At 39.4% G+C, this 21406-nt stretch overlaps 2 protein-coding genes across 51 annotated transcripts in view; one reads left to right on the forward strand and one right to left on the reverse strand.

Moving 5' to 3' along the window:
• Positions 1 to 2972: 2972 nt before the first annotated feature.
• SMLR1 (small leucine rich protein 1) lies at positions 2973 to 10878 on the forward strand. The gene is made up of 2 exons (XM_001104212.5): positions 2973 to 3231; positions 10462 to 10878. Exons 1-2 carry the CDS (start codon positions 2994 to 2996, stop codon positions 10545 to 10547), a joined length of 324 nt encoding a protein of 107 aa, XP_001104212.1. The 5' UTR covers positions 2973 to 2993; the 3' UTR covers positions 10548 to 10878.
• Positions 10879 to 14953: 4075 nt separating this feature from the next.
• EPB41L2 (erythrocyte membrane protein band 4.1 like 2) overlaps positions 14954 to 21406 on the reverse strand; it is a 227960-nt gene continuing 221507 nt past the window's right edge. For all 50 annotated transcript variants that reach the window (XR_013416203.1, XR_013416205.1, XR_013416204.1 and 47 more), the window contains one exon: positions 14954 to 16206. The gene's annotated coding sequence lies outside the window, so the exon portion shown is untranslated. The remainder of the gene's footprint in view (positions 16207 to 21406) is intronic.

The following is a 21406-nucleotide window of genomic DNA, read 5'->3' on the forward strand; positions in this document are numbered from 1 at the left end:
GATCAGTAGAGCAGAATAGGGAGTGCAGAAATAGACCCACACATTATTGACTTCTGATTTTTGACAAAGGTGCAAAGGAAATTCAGTGAAGCAAGGGTAATCTTTTCAACAAGTAGTGCTGAAACAATTGAATACCCACCTGCAAAAAAAGAAAAGAACTCTAACCCCTACCTCTCATCATTCACAAAAGTTAACTCATAATAGACCACAGACCTAAACATAAAACCTAAAACTATAAAACTTCCGGAAGAAAATATAGATCCCTGTGATCTTGGGTTGGGCAAAGATTTCTCAGACACGAAAAATACAGTCCATAAAAGAACAAATTGACAAATTGTTCATCATAATTTAAACTTCATCATAATTTAAAACTTACAATATTTGAAAGACATTGTTAGGTAAATGAAAAGACAAGACACAGACTGGGAGAAAAGATTTGCAAATCATGTCATATGTCAGATAATGACTTCTATCTAGAATATATGAAGAACTCTCAAAATTAAAAACAACAACAACACAATTTTTTTTAAAAATCAGTAAAATAGTTCAACAGGCATTTCACCAAATATGATACACAATTATTAAATAAGCACATGAAAAGATTCTCAACATCATTAGGGAAATGCATACTAAAACCAATGAGATATCACTTCCCACCATTGGAATGGCTAAAATTAAAGAGTCACCATACCAAGAAAAGCTGAGTATGTGAAGGAACGGGAACTCTCATACACTGCTGGAGGGGTTATGAAGTGGTATAACCACCTTGGAAAACAGTCCGACAATTTCTTAAAATGTCAACATATATTTACCATATGAGCCAGCATTTCTACTAGGTATTTCTCTAAGAGAAATGGAAGCACATATATGTATAAAGACTAGTACAGGAATGTTCATAGCAGCTTTATTTGTAGTAGCGTAAAATGGGAAGCAACCCAAATGTCCATGAACAGGTGAATGAATAAACAAATGAATATCTATATAATGAAATGGTATTCAGCAATACAAAACAATGAAATTGACATATACGACAATATGAATGAATTTCAAATAATTATGATGAGTGAAGGAAGCTAGGCAGAAAGAGACATATTGCATGACTCCACTCATATAAAATTCTAGAAAGTGCAAATGGATGTACAGTAACAGATAATAAATGAGTGATTGCCTGAGAATTGAGGGAGTGGGAGAGGTGGAGGACAGGGATAGGAAAGGACACAAGAAAACTTTGGGGGTGGTGGGTATGTTCACCATTTGATTGTGTCGATCAATTTGTGGGCATATCCATATGTCAAAACATGTCAAATTGTACACTTTAGGTATGTGCAGTTCATTGTATGCCAATTATACCCCAAATGAGCTACTTAAAAAGACAAAAAAAGAAAATCTTTATAAGTATGCTCTCAAAACTTTCAGTGTGGATCAGGATTACCTTGGATCCTGTAGATGATACTACCTATCTCCTCTCTTTCTTGAAACTTTCTTTTGCCACCATATTCCTAACATTATTCCCTCTAGGCTTCTTTCCCACCTCTCAGAGCCTCCTCTCTTTTCAGGTTCTTTTCTTGGTTCTTATCCTTCCTCCTATGTCTTAAATGAGAGCATTCTTTAGGGTCTGTAGTTGGTTTCTTTTATTCTGATATATACTCCTTTCTGAGGCATCTCTCCATCCTTCCACCTCAGCTACTATCTATATAATAATAAATCCCAAATCTATATGGCAAGACTTGGCCTCTCCATATTTCTACCAGGCTCCGATCGAACACCTCTACACTACTTCCAACTTAATTTAAGACTGCAAAATGACATATCTTTCCCCATCCACACCTGCTGCCCAGCATGTGTTGAGGTCTCGGTTTGCAGTACCACCATCTCTGCAGCTAACCATTGCACAGTGGATGAGAGCATGGGCTCTGGATTTGAGTCCTAACTTTGTCACTTACCAGATTTTTTTCTTGGGCAAGTCATTTACCTTCTCTTTGCTTTGCTTCTCCATCTTTATAATGAGTCTGTTCCACATAAGATTACTGTGAGGATTAAATAAGATTATAAACATAAACCGTTTTATATTGTGCCTGACATATAGTAAGTGTTCAAAGATTACTTTGTGGTAATCTTTGAATTGTGTTTGTCAGGGCTGTTGGTTTCATTTCTGCAGCTTTCTTGTCCCCTTGTCTCTCCCTCTGCCATCTCTAATCCCAAACTCATTATATCTTACTACAATGATGAGACAGCTTATTCTAATCTCTTCTCTTTAGTCCCTTCTTTAAAATACTACCTAAGTGCTCACTGAGCTGAGGCCAGATCATGCATTTCCATGATCAAAGACCTTTAATTGGTCACTTTTGTTCAAATAGCAGGGAACATAGCAGGACATTGAGGAGTCTATAAGCTCTGACACCACCCCATTCTTCCAGCCTCAGCTCATAAGACACTCTCTGGCCTAGTTCAGAGTTTGGGTTCTAGTAGAATTAAATGTTTGTTGAATAAATGAGTAAACCAATGCACTCCTCAGAGAAATATTCTGAGTAGGAATACGAGGAAGAATTTCTACATGTGGGAAAAGCCTCGTTTCTCTTTCCTTGATATTAGTTGTATCAACTATGCATAAAGGAAAATCCACTTTTTTCTAGACATAAGTACTTAGGTACAGTGACATAACTATTAAGAAAATTCTAACTCTAAAATTTAGGAAATACAGGGAAAACTCTTCTATGTCTGAGAATACATAGAAAGAATATATGTAATAACGAGGTTTGCTTGGTCAGGTAATTTTCATTCCAAATAACCTTGTCACAGAAAAAAAACTCAGCTTCCCAGGGTCATCCCTACCCCCTGCCAGATACATACTTATCTCTGAAAGAGCTTGGAAGACGGACTTTTCAATTCCTCTACACTTAGTAGCTGAGTTACAGAGTAACCTGCCAGCAATCCTATCAGAATTCAGCAGGCTATTTAAATAGAGCAAAGTCCACACAAAGTTCCACTGAGACATGCTGAACAAAGGCCAGAGCTCCAGAAGAAAACAAGTGCAGCCTCAGAGTAAAGTTGCCCTGGTCCCGACTGTGACTCCCACGGTCCCCGTGGGGTCTGTGTGGTTGGCAATGGGCTCTATACTGTCAGCTTTCATGAGGGAGCTCCCTGGTTGGTTCCTGTTCTCTGGGGTTTTCCTCCCTGTGACTTTGCTGCTGCTCCTCCTCATCGCCTACTTCAGGATCAAACTGATTGAGGGTAAGTGTGAGGTTACACATGGAAGGACTTGGGCATCCTTTCCCACAGCACACCTTGAAATATACTGATGCACTGTCAGTGTTTTCTGGCCAGGAGAAACACATTTTTTTTTTTGTAGGTCTCTCAATCAGTGTTCTCTCAAGTTCCTTGACCAATCTGGCCAAGTTTGATCCACTGTGTGGATCTTGTGCCGGGATGTGAAGGCCTGCTGTAGGGGGCCTCACCTGTAGCACATCACAGATACACTGTGAATCAGCAATTTTGACGTGTGGCTGCTTGTCTCTCTCTCTCTCAAGGCAATAGAGTCACATACGTGAAAACATTGATCATGGTCTGCCTTCTTTACAGATGTGTTTATGTGGCCATGTGCATGCATGTCCGTGCGTGTGTATGCGCCCATGTGTGTGCACACACACACAATTTTCTCATCCACTGAACTTCTGGTCAGGGAATGTTCCAAACATTCTGCTGTCACAGTCTTTGTAAATGTAAAGCCCTGATAGATAAATATTTGACCTTGGTGTAAACATTCCATGGGATTACAGTCTTAAGGTGGAAAAAACAAAACAAAACTAAAAAACTCAGGAAACTTAAGGTGATTTGGAATGGACATTTGGGTCTTGGATTGACACTGTTTATTCTGCTATAATTAAAATTAATGAAACTGGGCTGTAATTAGATAGACTATGTGTTAATACTGTGCCAAGTACACATGAGATTAATATCATCAAGGATAATAACTATTTTAGCAAAATCAACAAAGACCAGTCATATTTCTTAATTTGGATAGTGTCATATTAAAACAAATTTGAAAACCCCTCCTCTTCCACAAAAGCTTGGCAGGTCCAAGAAATGCCTTCATGTATGTTATTATATAAACAGATGTTCAAAATCTTAAATCACTAATGCTATAATATATAGCCTAACTAACAGAAGTGCAATGAGGGATATTTGTTCCTAAGATGAGATTGAGAACATAAAGTAATCCGAGAAGACACAGAGAGTATGTCATGGAATCAAGTTTTTCATCATAACTTACTCAAATATCCCCCTAGCCTTTCATTTTTTGTGTGTCTCATTTTTATGAACAGCCCTTTTGTTGATTGGTCAAGCCATACTCTGCCTCACTCTATAATAGCCATGTGATAAATCCTTTTCTTTGTTAAGTCAGTTTATCCTCCACTGCCCTAAGACCAGTCTGTTGGATGCTCTGTCACCCGGCCATTCATTACCACTGAATCCCGGAAGCAGCCTCCAAAAAGGAAGAGAAAATAAGAAATTCCCAATACCCTAATCATGGCTTCCCTTCAGTGTCTTCCAAGTCGAAAAGTTTTTCAGAGTTGTTGCAAAGATTCCCATCAGTAACACTCACTGCATCTCAGCCTCCCATTAACACTGAACGTCCCAGGGACAATAAAAGGATGCTGATGTCACCATTGGGGACTTGGAGACTTCCTGTAGTTTCCAAGTTTCATCTCCAGCTGCCTCCTTGGCTAGATGAAATTTTCAGTATTTCAAAAACTGCAGCAAGTACAGGTCTAGATAGCCTCATGGATATCAAGATCCTTTATTGGCCTCTACTTCCCAGCTATTACAGGCCCGTTAATTCGGTGGGACATCTGGTATTTGGGATAGACTCTGCAAAAAGAGGGTGAATCTGTTTTATAGTTTTACTCGTTCCTGGAAAAACGTCTGTAATATGTAACATGTAAATGGGTCTATGGTATTTTATTTAGATAATTCTGAGGTATAAATGTATCAATCACATTCCTTTAGAATGCCCTGGAAAAGTCAACGTGCAGGGTACGGCCTGGCATCACAGGGGCTGATGCAGGGGAAATGCAGTCCAAGTGCCAGCCCACTCCATGTGTGTACATCTCTGTGATGATTGCACGGTGATGCCCTCCTATCTTCAGCACATCCCTGACTGTGCAAGTGATCTAGAGATCAAGTCTCAGACAAAAGTTACTACAAGTTTGTAACTCAATACAATTGAAACTACTTCTGAAGGATTTGAGTGAAGGGAGCAGAGGCTCCCAATAACCTCGTTTCTTCACACTTCCTTCCCCCTTCTTCATTCCAAATTCTGACGCACTACTGACTTTTCTTGACTTCTAGACTTGCCCACAACTGTAAGTCTGTCCCTTCCATCTCAGAGCCTTTATTTTTGTAGCATAGGATCTAACTCAAGGGAAAGCAAGCATGTCAGCCTCTCACGATGAGGGTCCATGATCACTGGGTAGAACCGTTACACCAACTTTAAAGCTTACTCCAAACTTATGTCATATTCTGGATAGTGATAATTCTCATTCATTTATTCAACAAATATCTGTCAGTCTATCATATACCAGAGATTGTCCCAGATACTGGAATGGATTTTTACTATGGGTTTTTTAGACTAAGAGAAAATAATCCCAGTTCTAGAAAACCACATAAGGCATCTGTCAAAATCAGCAGAAGTTAGAGGAGATGTTGCAAATCTGTATGTTTCTGACTCTGGCCTCATTAAATGTCTGATCAAAGAGCTACAATAATAACCTGGACTTTTCCCTTAAGTCTTTTCCCCAAATGTCAGGGCTGAGCACTTCACCAGGGGCAGGATCCTCTGCAGTGAAGGGGGCACCCTCAGCCAGGTAATGAGCCTCCATTTTCTGTGGTTTTTCCCCATTGTCTCCTACTTGGGCTTGCTCTAATTGAAGTGTGCCTGGAGCTTCCAGGCTGCAGGTAGGATTTACAGGAAGAGTGACTGAGGAGGCAGAAGGAGCTATTTATCATGGCAGAACAAAAATTTGTGCATCGGTTACTTAACGCAATGGGGGTCTCATCTGAAATGTATTGTTGGAAAGAACACTAATGACTAGAAGCACTATTACCAGTGGCGGCCAACCATCTGGAGGATGCTTAGTGAGGATGTCAAAGGCGTTCAAACCAGAGCAACTCCATCTTGAATAGGGGCTAGGTAAAATGAGGCTGAGACCTACTGGGCTGCATTCCCAGACAGTTGAGGCATTCTAAGTCACAGGATGAGATAGGAGGTCAGCACAAGATACAGGTCATAAAGACCTTGCTGATAAAACAGGTTGCAGAAAGAAGCCACCCACAACCTATCCACCAAAACCAAGATGGTGACGAGAGTGACCTTTGGTCGTCCTTACTGGTACACTCCCACCAGCACGACAGTTTACAAATGCCCTGGCAACGGCAGGAAGTTACCGTACATGGTCTAAAAAGGGGTGGCATAAATAATCCCCCCGTATTTAGCATATAATCGAGAACTAACCATAAAAATGGGCAACCAGAAGCCCTCGGGGCTGCTCTGCCTATGGACTAGCCATTCTTTTATTCCTTTACTTTCTCAATAAACTTGCTTTCACTTTACAAACTCACCCTGAATTTTTCTTGTGCAAGATCCAAGAACTCTCTCTTGGGGTCTGGATCCAGACCCCTTTCCTGTAAGAAGGGCAGCATAGCTGAGTGGACTAAAGTAGTCCTCCCTGATGGCAGTTTTTGTTCTGTTGTGACTGGGCCCAACGCAAGCTGGGTGAGGAAAGTGGGGGCCCTGGATGGTGTCTTTGACAGATTCCTGGTCAGGGTAGCAGCTGATGGGCAAGCTGTAGTATATATTCTCTCCTGAAGTTTATATTCAAACCATCTTTTGGTTGTATTTCCCTCCTCTCCCACATGGAATCAGTGCATCTATTTTTTTTTTTTTGAGAAATTATTGATTATATTTTCCAGTGTTAGCAGTCAACTATAGACTATGGATGTTTTCATTTTTATATTGATCTGGTCGCTTTAATTCCAAATATGCCTTTCTCCTAACAAGAAAAACCACCCAAACTCTAAGAGTATGTAGCTTTGAAAAATTATAGTTCTTTCTGGCACCATTTTCCTAAGGGTAAGTAGTACTGTCTTCTCTCCAGTTTGAAGGCAAATGAGATGACTGGACTCGAAATAAAATATCACCAGTTTGTATCTCCATTTCGCAGCATCCACTTAAAAAACTGTAAACAGATGGTCAAATGTCATGTCGTTAATCTTCCAACCAGGGTTATGGCAAGTGTAATCATTTCTATTTTGTTCCTGTAAAGAGAAGGACATTGACAGATTAACTGGCATGTTCGCAGAACCCCAGAGTCCTGCATTCTAAAACAGAAAACCAGCTTGCCTGTCTCATACAGCTGGGTCTGTCAGACAAGAGAGCCATTTTAAGATGTGATGGAAAGCATGTGGAGGTATTGTAATCACTCAACATTAATCCCCACACTTCAAGCCTTAGGAGGTAATGGTGCATGTACATTTAATTAGTATGTAGACAACATCAATTTTCTCACAAAGGAAGAAAGAAAATTCTCTAACATCCCGCACTCTTCAATCTGTGTCAATTTCCTTGAGGAGTAGCTCTGGGGGTGGAAGTGTGAGTCTTGAACTTCCCATAGCCAAACCCTGCATCAGCCATTGTCATGGACATTTTGCACCTTCTAGGTTGGAAGTTTTCATTTTCTTATTTCCCGAAGTCCTGAGATTCCCAAACCTCTACTTCCAGGCCACCCCACCCCCAAAACACCATCACCCTGATCAGGAACAAATTGTTGTCTAAAATGACAAACATGGCCAAAAATAGTCATTATTTTAAAAACTTTTTAAATGTGTCTACTGAAATGCCTAAACGTTTTTGCACGGAGTTGGACCCAAAAAGAAAGTCAGGTAGTTGACCAGGTCTTGGTCTTCAGCAATGTACATCCTAAAACAAATAACTAAAGTACTGATAATATACAGGCTGGCTAGGCATCTTTCACTGAACTTCATATTCACTCTACTCAACCTCTTGAAGCTTCAGTCTCCTGCTCTGTAAAATAGAAATAACAGCAGGACATACTAGAGGACTGGTATGGTGATTAAGTGAGGTAATACATATAAGGTTCTTAACAGTGCCTGTTCCGAACAACTGTTAGTCATTATTATCCCTGCTGGCTTGAGAATTCTAAGAAGGCACTGTTTGTGTCATTATAGCATTACAGTAGCTATTATTAAAATAGTCTTGGGATAATTAAGTACATTGCCCAAGGTTACCTACCCAGAATGTGGTGGAAAGAGGATTCGAACCCTGGCTGGCTGCTGAGATAACCCTCTTCACCCACATACCACCTCTGGAGTATGGAGTCCTCAGTAGGGGTTCTATCTGTTGAATCCTTTTGGTCCAGGCAGATAAACAACTTACCACCAACTGTGGGACAGTTTTAAAAAGGCAAGAATTTTACAAAATCTTTGAAGAATTTGATCAATCTCTTAATATAACAGGGGTCATAATAATTATTGATGATGGTGATTCTTCCACATAAAGATCTGCCTGAGTCAGATCACATTTCTTTACCTGTGATCTAACAGGGCACAATGCATTGCTTGCAGGATTTTCCACAACCACGACCTTGGGCGTTTTCAAGGCCACCTGCCTATCGAATCTCTCTGCACACACTCCTAAATAGACCCAACGAAATGAAATGACAGTCAAATTGCAAGCTCTTTTAGGTGAGGGAGGCATTATTTCACTTCTCTCACTCTCCACTTGGTGCCTAGCAGAGAGACACTTTATTCAATGGGTAGATGATTCACTGTAGATTGACGAGCTTCTTCTTGGACTCTCCATTCCAGTTCTCTCTCCACTCTTACAAGTTCACTTTTTTTCTATCTCATGCTTCAGGTCACCCATTTTCAGCTCTATAATCTGTATACTGGTCCCTCATTCAAAGCACCCTATTGTGCAGCTAGCCATTGGTAATTAAGACTAAAAGGGAATAAATTACTCATATTTCAGTGAGTTAAAAGTCTAAGCCATGGGCCATCTCAAAGGAATACCTTTGAAATAGTGATAATCTACGGAAAGTCAGTGTGACTCAGCAGCTGATCTGAAGTCAGACTGCCTGGGATCAAATCCTGAATTCATCAGTTTCTCTGATCTTGGGCAAATTACTTCATCATGACATCTCTCTGCCCCAGTTTGCTCATCAGTAATTTAATAATGATGACTAGCTCATCATGTCATCACAAGAATTGAATGACAAAGATTGCAAAGAGCTTCACACAGTGCCTGGGACAGAACAAGCACTCAGTAAGTATTGGCTATTAAATCTTGAGGCCCATGTCGTTGGGGGCTTTTCACTCTCCAACGCATATGTACGTTCCCTGACTAACATGATAAGCATTTGTGGAGGCCTGGTGAGGGAAAGTGCATGTGTCCTGGGGTACACGGCATACAAGGTATCAAGCAAGGGATAAATTGCATGGGCTTTATGTGGGAGCCTAGGAGAGCATTTTCAGGTTCAAGTCTATAAACATGTTTGTTATCTCCCATGAGATTAGAAGCTCCTGGTCTCTGGCTTGATTAATTATACTTCTGAAAACAAAATTTTTGAGGGTGAAAGCAGGATCAGTTGTGTATACTGGTTTCAGGAAGAGAGCTGTGTCTTCTGATGTGCCAGGAAGATCCCAACGAATATGTGTCAGGATCTCAAAAGGGATCTCAGGGCTAAAGATCAAATCTAGTTATCACCACAGACATAATAGTTGAAGCCAAGGAGCAGATAAAAGCACAGAGGTGGCACACTATAAAAGCCAAAGGGAGGAGAACGATGGGGGCAGGCTGAAAGAGGGGTTGTGTCAAATGCTACTGAGGAAGAAAACTAGGGATTGGAAAATGCCACTAGATTCAGTAATTTGATGTCATGGTTGAGTTTTAATATTTTAGTAGAGTAGCTTTAACTGAAAGTATATATTAAGGGGTTAAGGAATGAGCAGGTTGCAAAAAGTTGAAATAGAGTCATCCGTAAAATATGCCAAAAGGTAAGAGGGAGAAACTAATTTGACCTGTCCAAAGACTCTTAAAGCCCAAACACATTTTTGGGAGGGATGAGCAGGGGCAGACACTGTGACTTGCTGTTTTCAACTTAATCAACAAAATCTAAATATACTTAGCATGTAACAATTCTCATTACAGTGGTAATTTTTCTGCTCTAACCAGGGCCATTCTTTGGAAAGAAGCCTTTACATTTCCACTGGCTGTAGCTGAGGAAGTAAGGATAGATCCTGTAATATGACCTGCTTGGAAGACCTGGACTTCTGTGACTTGCCAAGGCTCAGTGTCAGATATGCTGGCCAATACCCCTTATAAACTCTAAATGACCAGTGGCACTCAGATATCTCCAAATTATTAACTAATATTTTTCCTTTCAGTTAATGAAGAACTGTCCCAGACTTGTGATCGCCAACATAATCCCAAGGATGGCTCTTCCCTGTACCGGAGAATGAAATGGACGTGACATTGGGGACTTTCCAATAACTAAAGCACAATGAGTTTCTACTGGTCAGCAAGCAATGTTCAACAGTTCAGCTAATAAAATAGGTTGATAAACTAGAACCATAGCAAAATAGAAAGAATACTAAGATACTCGTTCTGAACCTTATTGAAAAGTGGCAGCTATTATCCGAGAGGACTTCTCAGAGACTCAGTAAAACAGCAGCTCTTGAAAAGTACCAAGAGATTTCCTGGGTATATACACTGGACACATTGTAACTTTTTAACTTTTATTGTGACTGTGTCTGCTCTAAAGGGCATATTTAAAAAATAAAATTCTGCAGCACCTTACTACATAATCCCATGGGAACCCGTATTATTCTGATTTTAGAGGTGAAGAAACCTTGGTGGAGATCCAATGAATAGCAAAAGAAGAATGCCTTGGAGAGAGCTCAGTAGATTCTGTATGCAAGAATATTTCCACTTGCTCCTCTTGTAGTTCAGCAGCTCTTAAATGACACTGTTCAGGTATCATTTTTGGACCCGATTTTGCTTCTCTCCTTTTTCTGATTGCTTTTACAAATCCTTATTGTCACAAACATGAACAAAACAAGTGGAGTATCCCCACACTAGGTATGTTTCACCCACAAATGTAGCTTTCAAAATGATGTGACGTGGAAATGTTGGCAATTTGGTAATAGGAAAAGGAAAGAACGGAATGTTCACATAATTCCTGGGGAGGAGAATACAAGTCTTTGCCTGTAATACCAAAATACAGGGAGCTATTTCTAACTATGCAGAGAAGTCAACATTTCACTGCAATTCTTCTTTCAGTGGGAGCCCAAAAGAGACAACATAGTAATTGAAAAGAAACTTAATTCTAGGGGTAGTTAAACTAGATTGTGGTTACTGTTGTGCTCCCCACATTCTTCCAGTTAACATAAATCAAAGATGTTCAATGCATTCTAAGTGTAAGACTGGTTACGTTCCAATCTTTGTGCAGGACACTAACAGGTTGAGTGATCCACTTTATAAAACATAATCAATGTGGTCACCTGTAAGAAATGCCCGTTTCAGTGGTGGCCTACGGTCACACAAAAGGTAGTGTGGATGACCCAAAGCAATAATACACCACCAGTGCTGGATTTTTACTGCTTCTTCCCCTCAGCCCCACTCTAAAATTGTTGATACCCATTCCGTGAGTAGTCTCCATTTGCACTTCTTGCATAATATAAAACTTATTGCTAGAATAAAGACACTCATTTCTGCATTTTACTGCCCTTGATTACAATGAAAATGTCAGCTGCGGTTTTCAGACTGAACTAATTCAGAATAACAGTGCTCTTGCCATATGGAAGGAATAACAATATTCTTTCAGTTTTAGGAGAGATCTCTTTTTAGCCCCTGGTGGAAATCAGCTTATGTAAAAATGCTTTCTTTAACAGAAAGTGTGAAAGGACACATCATCTTCCTATCTCAGGCAGCTGCCAGCCAAATTCATGGCTCAGCTATCAAGGTTTGCTCCATCTTCCTCTAATAATGGGCACTTTAGAAGCCCAGTTCCGGCTCTGGCAGGTGCTGGTCCACCATCTCAGCTATTGTGATAACAGACGAGCTCTATACAGACATGTTTTTAGCACCAAGCACTACCAAGTACTTCAGAGCAAGACCCGTTTCTTTCTCTGCCATCCAATGAAAATAGAGAATCTCCAATGAAACTGACTAGATTCATGAATGTTTTTTATATGTAGAGAGGAGCAGAAACACATTCATTTTCCCATTAAGGAACAAGTCTCCAGGGTTTATCATCTTCCTGAAGGCACTGCTAACAAATTTGTCAAATCCTTTATCCAGCACAGCTTTCCCAAGCAGCCACACAGTCACGCCTTTGCTCTTCTCATTCTCATAGGTCCAGTTTAAGATCTCATTCAGGCCTGAACTGCTGTGGTCCTTTGCATTCCTGCTGCCAAAACAAGCTGTCTTGGCCTCCACCTAGACCAAGTCGGCAATCTCCCTACATAATCCTACATTCAGCTGCAACCTATGCTCCAAGGCCTTTCACCAGGGGCCAGAAATGCTCCCACAACCCGAAATGGTCTCACTACAACAGTTTCTAATCTTATTTCAACAGTTTCTAATCTGAGACAGTTCACCAATAGGGATAATGTTTCTCCAACTGGAGGCCTTCAATAAAACACTTTAATAGGTGCCTTAATTTCTGTCACATTGTCATTATTTTTCAATAAATTTACCAAAAACCATATATATATATATATATATATATATATAATATGTACATATTATATAATATATTGGAGACAGGGTCTTGCTATTCACTCAGGCTGGGGTGAAGTGGTGCAATCATAGCTCACTGAAACTTCAAACTCTTGGGGCTCAGGTGATTCTCCTACCTCAGCCTCTGGCTACAGGACAGGAGTGCACAGCCTCACTTGAATTTGTTTTTGGTTTTCTTTTTTTGGTAGATACAGGGTCTCCGTAGGTTGACCATGCTATTCTTGAATTCCTGGCCTCAAGCTATGCTCCTGCCTCTACCTCCCAAAATGCTGGGATTACAGGCATGAGCCACTGTGACCAGCTAAAAATGTAATAGAATGAACTCAAAGCTGTAAATATTATCTTTCCATCCCTCTTGATAATCATGTTGGTAATTTGGCAATTTGGTGTTGGGAAACTGCAGGTCCATGACTGCTCGACATCCTAAACCTAGGTGATAAAACAGAAATTTTATGTTTTCTGAAATATTATTTGCAAACCTTTTTAAAAAATAATCTGGCCAGGTAACAGCCTCCAGAATTTTCCAGACATAATTTAGCAACTGGAAAATTCAGAAGAGGTAAATATTCCTAGATAATAAGAACAGCTTTTTGTTGAAATCTCAAGTTCTTTGGCAAGACTGAGTATCAGAAATCAGAGTTCACAACTCTGATAACCATCAAAATTCAGAACTCTGATAACTCTCAGAATTCACGACATTAAGCACGTTTTGAAAATAAATTTTCTGATTTCCATTTACGAAAAAATTATAATTTTCAAAGTGTGCTCACAAGATTCTTGCTTTCTGACTTTATAATTGGTGTGCCAGTCAGAAGAGGCCTCGAATTTATCACAATGTAGGCAATGACACACAGTCTAACATGTGAGTGACAAGCAGAAGACAGCAGAAAACATGTACTCAAAAATACCATCCAATGTATAATTACCATCAAACAGATTGGGGATTTAAAAATATTCTTTCCACTTTTCAAATTTTTCAAATCCGAGTTCCAAAATCTTATTGATCTACTTTCTTTCCTATTTATTCTATCATTTAGCCCAGTTTACCAGATGAGATTATAACAGCCAGAGAAACATTTTATAATACAATTTTTTTTTCAAAGACAGCCGTGTGCCTGTAGTCACAGGTGGGAATAATTACCACCACTGTTTCAAGTGGCTCTGTGGGTATTAATTCCCACAGATTCTCTCAATGGCCACCAAGCCCTAAACCCTATTCTTGCTGTCCCAGCTGAATAAAACTGAGCCCTAATCCCCGCACACTAAATTTCTTAGTCCACAGGACCTGTGACGACAAACTTTCTTCCTGTCACTGCAAATATGGTCTTCAAGACACCCAGGGAAGCTCAACCGATGATTTCAATGTGAGTGTTATACAAACTTTCTGATGAGACATACATTTGCAAAATCACATTTGGTTCCACAGTATTTCTGAGGCTTAGCTTGCTGAGACTGGATTCTCCAGGGAGTTGTTGTTTTGTAATAATTATAGAGAAAGTGAGAAAGGCCTTTCACAAGGCGAGAGATAATTTAGTGGAAACAGATCTCAAAGACGACAGTTATGCAAATTGTATTTAATGTACTTACTTTAAATGACTAGAGAAAAAAATTCTATATAACACTTCACAAGAAATGTACCCTGTTGGTTATTTGCTCGATAACAGCACCATAACCAGGTGTGCCCCAATGAAACTTTTACAAGAAAGAATCCCAATCAGACTGGGATGCAGCCCCTCAGGGGCCTAGTTTGCCTGAAACACAGAGGGCCAGTGGACACAAAGTAAAGAAGGACATGAAGCAGAGGAGCAAGATTCAGATGGTACAGCTAAAATATTTCCTGAAAACAAAATGAAAAATGCACAAAGAAAACAAGCGAAAATATCCCTTGGAGAATTTGTAAAAGCTGGAATGGATTATGTAACCAGGCAGAAGGAATCTGGCACGTTAAACATTACATTTACAAACTTTCAACGTCGCTTTCACCGTTTCAAATAGTGATGTTGGCAGCATCATCAAATTACAGAAGAGCTGAAAACAGATTTTGAAATGCTCCTTTTCACAAAATACTAAGACTTCTGATGAAAAAATCACTCGAGTTTGTTTTTAAAAAACCTTTAGAAAAAGAGAAGTGACAAGTTTAGAGAATAAACAAACTTTATTTTGTAACAGTATTACAGGAAGCAAAATATCATTTAATACAACTTGAAGCTGCTATAAATCTAATCTGGCATCATAACTATACATAGGGTCAAAGGCAAAGGAAAAAATGTTCAATATAGTTAATAAGTCCCTATCAGGTCTCTGGTACCAGCTTTAAATGGTATAACTTTCTTGTAACCAACAGAACACCACCACAGCCCCTCCCCTTCTCCCCAGCGTCCTCAAACCTGTGTGAATCATCAAACTAGCTGAAAGAGATAGGCCTGCTCAATAACAAAAGGTCAGTTTTACACGTGTAGACAAGGAGGTTTAATACAAAGCGAGAGTTCTACCCAAGTGTTCAAACAATGGAAAGAATTGAAATTTGGGTTTGTTAAGAAAGAAAGCACTAAGGTTTTAAGCTGCCTGAATCTTTTAGTAGAAGGGAAGAAAGAGTTTTCTCTTTCTCTTCCCTCCTGTTCTGGAATGCTGCCGAAGGGCATGTGTCTGACAAGCATTGGCACTGTGGTGCGGCAGGGTCTCTAAGCACAGTGCACAGTCAGTGAACTTCTTCATAATTCTCCAGTCCAGAGATTCTGACTCTCTACTAAAAGTAGAAAGTCACAGGACTGGAAAGTCAAAAGGGTCCAATATAAAAAACATCCCTGTGAAATTCTCAAGTATTAGAAAATTTTCAGGATGTAAGAAATGCTTTTTATCTGTATTAATATTTTCTCATACAGTATATTTACTGCAATTTGAAACTCCGTAAATATATACTGTGAGAATTCAAGGAAAAGAATCCAGAAGAAGGAAAGCCACTATCTAAATTAGTCACAGAGTTTCCTTTCTGCACAACAGCACCTGTTCAGGTGAACAGCACCTTACCAGCTTGGGCTGGCTTTGTTCACTGTCATTTGATCAAAGTGAGTCATTAAAAGCAGGTAGTTGCACACAAAGTAAACAGAAAACAAAACCAAAACCCCTTAATTAACAACAACAAAAAAGAAAGAACCAAGAATATTTAGAAGTGGTTATAAAACAAAATAATATATTAAATGCATGGGAGCAATATAGACCAGAGCTGGTAAGGAAAGGTTTGGTGTCGGCATTTTAATTCTTCAGGCTTCTGGTCATTGTTACCAGTTGTAGCATAAATTCGCTGGAATAGTGGTGTGGTATTAAGACTCGGAACGGTCAAAAAATCTTCAGGGGTTCACAAAGTTGAGTGTTGTTTAAAAAATAGTTTTCTAGGAAAGAAAAAAAATAGAAGGCTTAAATATTCCAAAAACACAGGCTTGAAAAAAAGTTAGGCAACATTCATCAAATTTTCAGTCAAGTAATCAACAGTTACTGTCTGCCTAGTCTTACAGTAAATAGTATGTTTACCAGAAGACAAGCATGAGACACTATTCCACTCTCAAGGGCCTTGTAATACCTAGAGAATTGACAAGTATGCTGAAAGCAACTGGCAATTAATAGTTCACTGCAAAAGAATTTATTAGCATAAAACAGAGACAATTCACATAGTAAGAATTTAAAGAGAGAAACCAGGGTAGATTTTAAAGTTATACTCAGGGAGGGGGAAAGTCAAAGCCCATTTTCTTTGTGCTAAAATGAATGGAAATGGTGCTTCAGGTGGAAAAACACAATGAGGAAAGAGGCATGGAGGTGAAGAAGTACCTGGTTATTATGACAGTAAGGATGCAGAAATGAATGGGAGGAATAGGACAGTGAAGAAATGGACATTACTAAAGTTAAGCATTGGTATAGTGAGTAGTAAATAAAGGTACAAAATATTAGGTCTATTCTTTCTTTAATAACCTGAGAAGTACCAGCTTGATCTAATAGACCAAAAAAAAAAATGAATTAAGAAAAAACATTCGGACGAAAAGACCAGTTGGCAATCTACTGCAATGGTCCAGGGCAGAGTACAAGAGCCACGGAGAGATAAAAGACAGGTCAAAGAACCTGGGGTTGGCCACTCATACAGGACATGATAAGCCCAGTAAAGGAGGTTGGGATTGCCTCTTCTTTGGTTGTGAGGAAGGGTTTGTCATGGCGTAATTTACCTTTTGAAAACACTGCTGTGGCTTCAGTGTGATGAATAGGCTGAAGCCAGCAAGGAGTAGAGGCAGGAACAACGGTCAGGAGACCACTGCAGGAGTCCAGCTGGATGAGGAAGCTGAAAAATGTCAGGCATTCCTGCCAGACGGCCAGGACCCAAACTTGAGTGGTCACCACAGAAATCAGGTGGGAGAGAAATTTGAGAGGCACCACTAAGAAGAATAATCAGAGTGTGGTGGTGAAGAAGGAAGTATAAGAAAGGATAAGGTTTGCAGTCTGGGACCTCAAAAAAAGGAAAGAATGAAGGCTTACAGCCTGGGTGAAGCATTAGGCCTAGGGATCTAGATTTGGGCATCAGAACGAGCGATAAGTGAAACCAACAGACAGAACTAAGTCTCATGTGAGCACAGGAGTAAGTGAAAGCCACAGAGTCTTACAGAAGCCCACAATCAAAGGTAAGTGGAGAAGACTAAAACAACCCATGATGGTGCAATGGCCCTGAAAGAGCAAAGGGTTTTAAGGCGGCAGTTGTTTCATTGTATATTTCAACTTGGTTGAAACTTTTGGCAAATGATAGGTAATCACAAAGGACAGTGGAGAGTGGTAATTAATGTCTTTTCCAAGAGACACTGGTCCCAAAGTCAATTAGAATGTACACTCTTTTGGTTAGGTAAAAGTAAGTCTTGCTTTAATGAAAAAAGTCCCTACCATTTAGATTTATCACAGATAATACTACAGCCTCTTGATTATTCAGGACAGATTGATTAATCAACTTCATTGTTTTCTACCCTGTTGTCTGCCTTAGGCTATTTCATTACTCACTAGTACTTCTACTTGATTCTAGGCCGGAGGGGGAAAAAAAATCAATGGAGAAAACACAAAGTCTTTTTTTAGGTTAGTAATTATGAAAAGAAATGTGGGGGATGATAAAGGGAAATGGATTCAACTACCAATCAAATTGGATTTGGCAGTTATATGACACCTTTAGTCATGGTACCTGTTCTTGTTCCTTCAGAGCTGGTATTTCCATTTGCTTTGTTTAGTAAATATGCATCATTTGTTGAACACAGCTGCCATTTTGCCTAGTTTATGTTATTAAAAGAACAAATCCCTGATGCTAGCAGGGCCTGAAAACCTACAGAGAACAATGTATAGGATTCTCGTCTCCATTTTCTCTAGGCCCTATGTCACTTTATTTCTTTGCATCTGTTTTCATCAAAAATAAAAATTTCACTTTGTATGAGTCATAAATTTGTAAAGAAAAGCTAAAATTAAACTTGTTTCAAAGTTATTATAGGAAACTAAGCATATGTCAGAATTGAAGGGAATAGATCTTGATCTCAAAAAACTTCAACATTTACTGAGCTAAATAGAGAGAAAAAGACATAGTTACCCAAATAAACTCAAAATGTAATCTATTTCCATTAATAAACTTTTTTTCTGGTAATGAATATTATAAATGATAACCTTGATGTGCTCTTAGGATTCTAAACAGCTTTCAGAATAATTTTATTGCCAACTTATTTACTTTCTCATTCTTTAAAAATCAGCAAATCAAGTTTAACTCTGAGTTAATTAGATATTGTGTCAAAACATCCCAGTTTCTTATTGCTGTGGATGAACAGGGAGTAACTTATTGTATGAAGACTTTATTTACATATCCACGTATCTTTTTTGACTGTTTCTTGCACTTAAACACATGTAGAAATATGTTCCTAAGTACTAAACCGTTCATTAGCTTTTGAGCTGGGAAAGAGAAGAGATAAAGATAGAATCACCAATTTCACTGCTACATAAGCATCAGAAATATTGTACATCAGAAATATTGTACTTTTCGGTCCTCTGTGAGATGTCTGTGAGAAGTAAACTTAGTATCTGACAATTTTTTTACAGGCTAGAATTTGGGACTAAATGATTTATTACATATTCCAACCAAACTGAAAACTAGGCACTGGCTCTTCATGTAAAAGCTGTAAAAGTTTCAAGAATATTCTTTTCTTTTTCTAAGCTTGAATTCTACTCATATTCATAGAAGTCTGGGCATCTTTGCCAATACAAACTGGCAGGCATTAATTATAGACATTAATTCAACATGCTTTCATTTTTACAATATCACAAGGTTCATCCTGAGTTTGGGTAAGATAATAGCTGTTAAGCATATGGATTATACTTTATGTATTAGAATTGTGGTCAAGTCAACAAAAATAAAAGCATTCATACTACTGTTCTGTTTCCAAGTGTCACTGTTCCACCCCGGCCTATACAATGTCAGTAAACATTTCTAACTACTATAGTCACATTCCCTGGTCTATGTCCCCCTCTTTTGGCCAGTGTGAGAATAGATCAATGCGGCTCAATTTCATCTAATCACAGGTATAATTCTATGTCTTAAGCACTCACAGAGGGCTCGGAGAGTTATTTATCCCTCTCAGTGCACCCAATAAGCAGTGGTGAAAAAAGGTCATACACAGAAGTTCTATGATCTTACCTGAAAAGCACAATCTTTGAGTTTCTAGAGACAAAGGCCTCATGTATTGATCTCAATCTTGAGTGCTCTACTCCAGAAATTGACTCAGTAAATTAATTTTAAGAAGCATTTGACAGAAAACACTAGCAATGCTGCCTTTAAATGATACAGCACTCATCTAGAGAGAAGTCTCAATAAAAATGCAAAAATGTGGTTTTCCCCCAAATAATACAACAATGCAAATAACACAAGAAAACAACATTTCTTCAGATTAATGAACATTCAATTACCACAGAGCAATAATATAAACAAAGATTCTGAAAACAGGAATGAAATATTTACTTAAGGCTGGGCACAGTGGCTGAAGCCTGTAATCCCAGCACTTTGTGAGGCCGAGGCAGGGAGATCAGGAGGTCAGGAGATTGAGACCATCCTGGCCAACACGGTGAAACCCCGTCTCTACTAAGATTACAAAAAAAATTAGCTGGGCATGGTGGCACGTAATCCCAGCTACTCGGGAGGCTGAGGCAGGAGAATCACTTGAACCTGGGAGTCGGAGGTCACAGCAAGCTGAGATCGTGCCACTGCACTCCAGCCTGGCCACAGAGCAAGACTGTCTTAAGACACTGCATTTCCTAAGCAAAATTGAACTCTGTGCACTCAGGTGTAAAATCAAATTTTAAATGATACTTTATGGATTTGACAGTTATTTCAAATGCTGAACTTTTCATTTTATTCTTCTTTGGTCCTCAATTTGCATATTTGATTTTAATTTCTAAACAGAATTTCCATTGTTTAAATTATAAAAATTGGCTGGGCACAGTGGTTCATGCCTGTAATCCCAGCACTCTGGGAGGTTGAGGAGGGCAGATCACCTGAAGTGGGGAGTTTGGGAGCAGCCTGTTCAACATGGTGAAACCCAATCTGTACTAAAGACAAAAATCAGCCGGACATGGTTGCACATGCCTGTAATTCCAGCTACTCAGGAGGCTGAGGCAGGAGAATCGCTTGAACCCAGGAGACAGAGGTTGCAGTGAGCTGAGATCACGCCACTGCACTCCAGTCTGGCTGCCAGAGCGAGACTGTCTCAAAAATTAAATAAATAAACACAATAAAAATTCCAGAGCCAAAAATGCAAGCATGCTAAATTTCCATTTGGTTAAACCCAGAAAAAAGTCAGTTCTTAAAATGTCTGTATTATCACTAAAATATACATGAAGTGTAGCCTGTGGCCCCTGAGGATGGCTCAGTCTCTTTACGGGGATCATAGAGTCAAAACTGTTTTCATTATCATACTAAGACATTATGTCCTTTCCAGTGTGTTGGCATTTTCACCAATGGTGTAGACAAACAACGGTGAGTAAACCTATTGGCAGCTGAGCCTACATAAGTCAAAGCAGAGGAATCAAACTATATTTGAGGTAACCTTACTCTTTTTTTTTTTTTTTTTTTTAGAGGCAGGGTCTTGCTCTGTCACCCAGGCTGGGGTGCAGTGGTGCAATCATAGCTTACTGCAGCCTTGAACTCCTGGACTCAAGGGATCCTCCTGCCTCAGCCTCCCAAGTAGCTAGGACTACAGGCACATACCATCACACCCAGCTAATTTTAAAAATTTTTTTGTGGACACAGGCTCTTGCTATACTGCCTAGTCTGGTCTCGAGCTCCTGATCTCAAGCAATCCTCTCACCTCAACCTCCCAACATGTTCGGATTACAGGCGTGAGCCACTAGGCCCAGCCTGACACCTTATTCTTTACCAGTGTGCACTCACAGTAAAATAGACAAGACAGTTTCACTTAAGGATGTCCTTGAGGAAACAGAAGAAATATTAATTATTCTACATCTCAAGCCTGAGTGTGTCTTTTTAATATTCTGTGTGATGAAATGGGAAGTATGCACACGCCACTCCCGCTGCAT

Source organism: Macaca mulatta, chromosome 4, assembly GCF_049350105.2.
Source record: "Macaca mulatta isolate MMU2019108-1 chromosome 4, T2T-MMU8v2.0, whole genome shotgun sequence".
In the NCBI taxonomy this organism is placed as follows: Eukaryota; Metazoa; Chordata; class Mammalia; order Primates; family Cercopithecidae; genus Macaca; species Macaca mulatta.

Coding starts and splice junctions, on each gene's coding strand:
- SMLR1 (XM_001104212.5), top strand. CDS start 2,994: ATGCTGAACAAAGGCCAGAGCTCCAGAAGAAAACAAGTGCAGCCTCAG. Junction 3,232..10,461: donor CAGGATCAAACTGATTGAGG/GTAAGTGTGAGG, acceptor TTTTCCTTTCAG/TTAATGAAGAACTGTCCCAG.